Source organism: Lathyrus oleraceus, chromosome 4 (assembly GCF_024323335.1).
Source record: "Lathyrus oleraceus cultivar Zhongwan6 chromosome 4, CAAS_Psat_ZW6_1.0, whole genome shotgun sequence".
Taxonomy (NCBI): domain Eukaryota; kingdom Viridiplantae; phylum Streptophyta; class Magnoliopsida; order Fabales; family Fabaceae; genus Lathyrus; species Lathyrus oleraceus.
Genome location: NC_066582.1, coordinates 498,734,613 through 498,739,348, shown reverse-complemented (window position 1 = coordinate 498,739,348; position 4,736 = coordinate 498,734,613). Strand labels below are relative to the sequence as shown.

At 34.9% G+C, this 4,736-nt stretch overlaps 1 protein-coding gene across 1 annotated transcript; it reads left to right on the top strand.

Moving 5' to 3' along the window:
- The first annotated feature begins 2,520 nt into the window (after positions 1–2,520).
- Positions 2,521–4,736, top strand: LOC127076800 (40S ribosomal protein S3a). Its single transcript, XM_051018588.1, has 6 exons — positions 2,521–2,688; positions 2,775–2,880; positions 3,262–3,399; positions 3,519–3,704; positions 4,063–4,263; positions 4,503–4,736. The coding sequence occupies exons 1-6, from the start codon at positions 2,630–2,632 to the stop codon at positions 4,596–4,598; spliced, it is 786 nt and encodes a 261-aa protein (XP_050874545.1). The 5' UTR covers positions 2,521–2,629; the 3' UTR covers positions 4,599–4,736.

Below are 4,736 nucleotides of genomic sequence, written 5' to 3'. Positions count from 1 at the left end.
CGTTGTCACCATTCAACGTTCCTGATCACTCCTTAGATATGCATCAAAGGTTTCAACCGCCACAAGAGGTAACTATTCTATCAATAATCATGCCCATTTGTAAGGATCACTAAAGGAGATATTTTTTTTTATTTCCGATGTGTTTTGGCTCGCCATTCTCCTTCAATATTTTGTATTACATTGACAATTGACTTCATATTATATCAAATTCATGTTATATTTTGGATTATATTGCATAAGTCTTAAAATAGGAAAAAATATCAAAATACATAACTCTCAGAATAATAAATGTATTGCATAAGTTTGAAAATACTACATAAGTTTGAAAATAATGCATAAGTCTTAAAATAATACATCAATCATCATCGTCCTCACCAACCCGAGGTATTGGTCCACTATGAGCCACACGTAGTACTTGGAATACCTCAGCAAAATCATTGTCATTCTTATCATCCTCGTGACGATGTAAATAACGACGAAGCTCATGTGAAATAAATGATAACCTTGGATCTGACGGTCCTTCGTCATAGACAGAAACCGAGACCTGTCTCACCTCCCCCCGAAGTGGTGGTATCAAACAAGGATGTGACACCCTATAATACCAATACAAGTAATCAACGTGCATATCATATGGCGTGGTAGCGAAAACTGCCGAACAAATCACTTCCATCACACCCGCATGATATGTAATCCACATCAACTGTGTCAGAATCAGTAGGTGGAAGTAGTATGTATTGCATATATCTGAACTAATGCATACATCTGTCAGATAAGTATAATATAATTGTGCCATACAATTTCAAGCCACCCCCTGTACAAATATCTATCATTAAATGGACGTTGTTGTCTATGATCCTCAAAACGTGCCAAATGACACCAGTAAGTGTTAATGCATCCAACACAGGCCTATGCTTACCAAACTTCTATGCACCTTGCTTGTAAACCTATTTCATCGCCCTGGAAAGTGGACCACCGATGCTAGAAATTTAAGACACTCCTCTCTTGCCAACAATTGAAAAATACTCATGAATCCAACACTGATACACAACATGAATATTTTCAATTAATTTATTATAAATAAGTAAATATAAGTTCAAATGAAATTAAAATAAAATATTTATACATGTAGTAGAGAGGCATATCTGCCACTCTACTTGCACCTATGAAAGGAAGTATCTCCTTGATATTTGTAGAGTGTGACAAGTGCAGCTACCCCCAAACTATATCTGCCACATCCAAGAAAGTTCTCAAATAGTGATAAATACTTTGCCTTTAGAATAGTAAAAGTCTTATTGGCAAAAATGATGCAACCTACCAATAACAACATATAGGTTATAGCAACACAATCAAATATACTCTCAGCTCACCGACGTATAAATATCTCCTTCAACTAATTTAACCTACAATAAGCACCCATACAATTATGAACCTATTCACATGCCTTCTCAAATGAAACACCCAACAACTTAATAACAAGAGTAATATCATCAACATCATTGAGAACTCATATAGGGTTACAAAAATCCTCCTACACGGTAAATGAAGAAGACAAGAAACATTGTCCAACGTAATGGTCATCTCGCCAAATGGCATATGAAAGGACAGTGTTTTTGGATGCCACATCTCTACAAAAGCTGATACTAAAATTTGATATATCATCGACAAACTGGTTCTTTGTAGAAAAGATAAATCAGAATCAGACAACCATCTATCTATCAGCGGTAGAAGATTGTGTCGAACACACCTAATCAATTTGCTACCATGTGGCAACAATCTTGAATTATTTCTTCAAATTTATCTCCTAAGAATAATTTTTAGTATATGTTATAAAATATAAGTAATTAAAATAAAAGAATGAGTCAACATAAACTGATAAAGATTAACTTACTTCGTCGAACCATAAATGATGAGCAACACGATCCTGATAGCTCACTAGAAGTGACATATCAAACGACCCTCTGGGGAACTGTGGCTGTTGTGGACGAGGCTTAGGTGTGACTATCTGATGTTCCTCTCCATCCATCGTCTGTCGAAGTTGCCATCCTTCACACCATCGTCGAACAATGTCCCTGTCTCGGCCTCTCCTGCACGCCACTAAAAATAACAAAGAAAACTATGAAAATTAAAATCAGGAACCAAATAACCTTGATCTAAGTTATCTGAATGAAAATAAGAATCGAATAATCTTAGTGCAAGTTTTTTGGTATACAACGTTAAGCACGAATAATATGATTAAGAGTTATCCGATTAGAATATATGTGAATTAGATTACTACATCTCAAATTATTCGGTGTGTAACATTTTTCTAAATCAAATCAGATAACTTATTTATATGATTTCCAATTTTCAAATGCCCTCGCTTTCTCTAAAATGCTATGAGAATTTTTTTTTTTTGAAAGTCTAGACATTTATACAAAGGTATTTTGATCCAAGTTCATAAGGTAGAAAGATAAATGAAAGGATATGGGGTAACTCTAAGCCCAAAATAGCTCTAAGCCCGAAAGAGCTCTAAGCCCACATGAGTTGTGTGAGAATATATAAAACGGTTCCGTCCATTTTACCACACAAAACTAGGGTTTTCAAGTTTCACGCATCCGGCAGTCATCAGCATCTCAAGGTAAGCATCACAATGGCTGTAGGGAAGAACAAACGGATTTCAAAGGGAAAGAAGGGTGGCAAGAAGAAGGCGTGAGTTTCCACTCCCTTAACTCTTGATTTCATTCTCTCAGTTAACTCCTTTTCCCCTGATTCTCAATTCTATTGTCGTTTTACAGCGCCGATCCCTTTGCAAAGAAGGACTGGTATGATATCAAAGCTCCTTCTGTCTTCCAGGTCAAGAATGTCGGCAAAACCCTTGTATCCCGTACTCAGGGTACCAAGGTCAGTTTTTCAACACCTCTGTATTTGGTTATTATTAGATTGATCTCTATCTATCTGATATCATACAAGCTTAGATAACTACAGATTAATGTTCCTAATTGTTTAGATTTTAGGCGTTTTTATTTTATTGGGTAAGGTTACTATAGTATTAAGTTAGATTGATTATAAGATTGGAATCTGTGTTTATCATTATTATTGTTTAGGTTTCAAAAAAAATATAATATAGTGAATTTGATGTGCTTACGAATTAGTGTGATTAACATTTAAGAATCTAAGAATCAACATGGTTATTAAGATAGGCTGAGTAGTGTTTATTACTAATTTAGGTTATTTGAAAATAGTTTTAGCTGTGTATGATTCTTTGGTGTCTGTGTATAACAGATTGCTTCCGATGGACTCAAACATCGTGTGTTTGAGGTATCATTGGCTGATCTTCAAGGAGATGAAGACAACGCTTTCAGGAAGATTAGATTGAGGGCTGAAGATGTTCAGGGGAAAAACCTCTTGACCAACTTCTGGGTATGTTTGTGGATTTTTAATTTTACTTGTCTTCAGGAGTTCTGAATGATAAATTGTCTTCCAGAATCCTTTATATATGTTCCTGAATTCTGTTTGATTGATATGTGTTTACTCTGCAGGGTATGGATTTCACAACTGACAAGCTCAGGTCATTGGTTCGCAAATGGCAAACTCTTATTGAAGCCCATGTTGATGTGAAAACCACCGATAATTACACTCTTAGGATGTTTTGCATTGGGTTCACAAAGAGGAGAGCAAACCAAGTTAAGAGGACTTGTTATGCCCAATCAAGCCAAATCAGACAGGTATATATTCTGTTAGCTGTTTTGATTCTACCTTGTTTACTTTACACTTATCTTAGCTACTAGATTTCCTTGAAATTCACTTGATATATTTGCAGACTTGACAAATGAGTTAGGATTTAGCTGTGCCATTTTCCCATGAAGTTTTTATTTTATTTTTAAACTTCAACTGAGTCTGGTTATAGTTGGTCTGTATTAGTTTGCTGAAAATATTGCAGCTTAGGTGTTTGCTTTGCTTATGTTATCTCCAAACTTTTATTTTATTTTTAACTTAATTGTGTTTGATTCTAATTGTCTCTTGACTTTTGATCAAGATGTTGTAGCATTAAGTGTGTTAACATCTTGTCTTTATTTATTTTAGATCCGTAGGAAGATGAGGGAGCAAATGGTCAACCAGGCAACATCCTGTGACCTAAAAGAGCTTGTCCGCAAATTTATCCCTGAGATGATTGGAAAGGAGATTGAGAAGGCCACATGTGGCATCTATCCTCTTCAGAATGTTTTCATTCGTAAAGTCAAGATCTTGAAAGCTCCCAAGTTTGATCTCGGGAAACTGATGGAGGTATGATTTGTTGTTTAATATATAACTTTAAAACTTCATACTGTTCCTGCAGAGAATGAACATTTCAAATGATTTGAATGTTTCAATTATGATTCATCACCATTTCAAGATTGAAATGAGTGTTTTTTCTTACTTTGTATTCAGTATTTGTTAAATGCTTAGTGATTTTAAATTGATATTATTCTTTGAAGTGCATTGTTTTTGTATTGTTACTTACTCTGTGTTGTTACTTGTAATAGGTTCATGGTGATTACTCAGAAGATGTTGGTACCAAGGTAGAAAGACCTGCTGATGAGACAGTGGTTGAGGGAACCCCCGAAATTGTTGGAGCTTGATCCAACTAGTTATGCATTTTTGTTTGTTTAGATGTATGCTGTTTTTACCCAGTTTTGTTGACTAAAGTTTTTATTGATAATTTATTGTCTGGATCTTTTGTAATTCATTTTCAAGAATAGGTACAATTTTGGACCTAA

Excerpts from the sequence above, each read along its gene's own strand:
- LOC127076800 (XM_051018588.1), top strand. The coding sequence starts at position 2,630 with ATGGCTGTAGGGAAGAACAAACGGATTTCAAAGGGAAAGAAGGGTGGC. Across the intron at positions 3,400-3,518 it reads ACCTCTTGACCAACTTCTGG|GGTATGGATTTCACAACTGA; the intron begins GTATGTTTGTGG and ends TTTACTCTGCAG. Across the intron at positions 3,705-4,062 it reads AATCAAGCCAAATCAGACAG|ATCCGTAGGAAGATGAGGGA; the intron begins GTATATATTCTG and ends TATTTATTTTAG.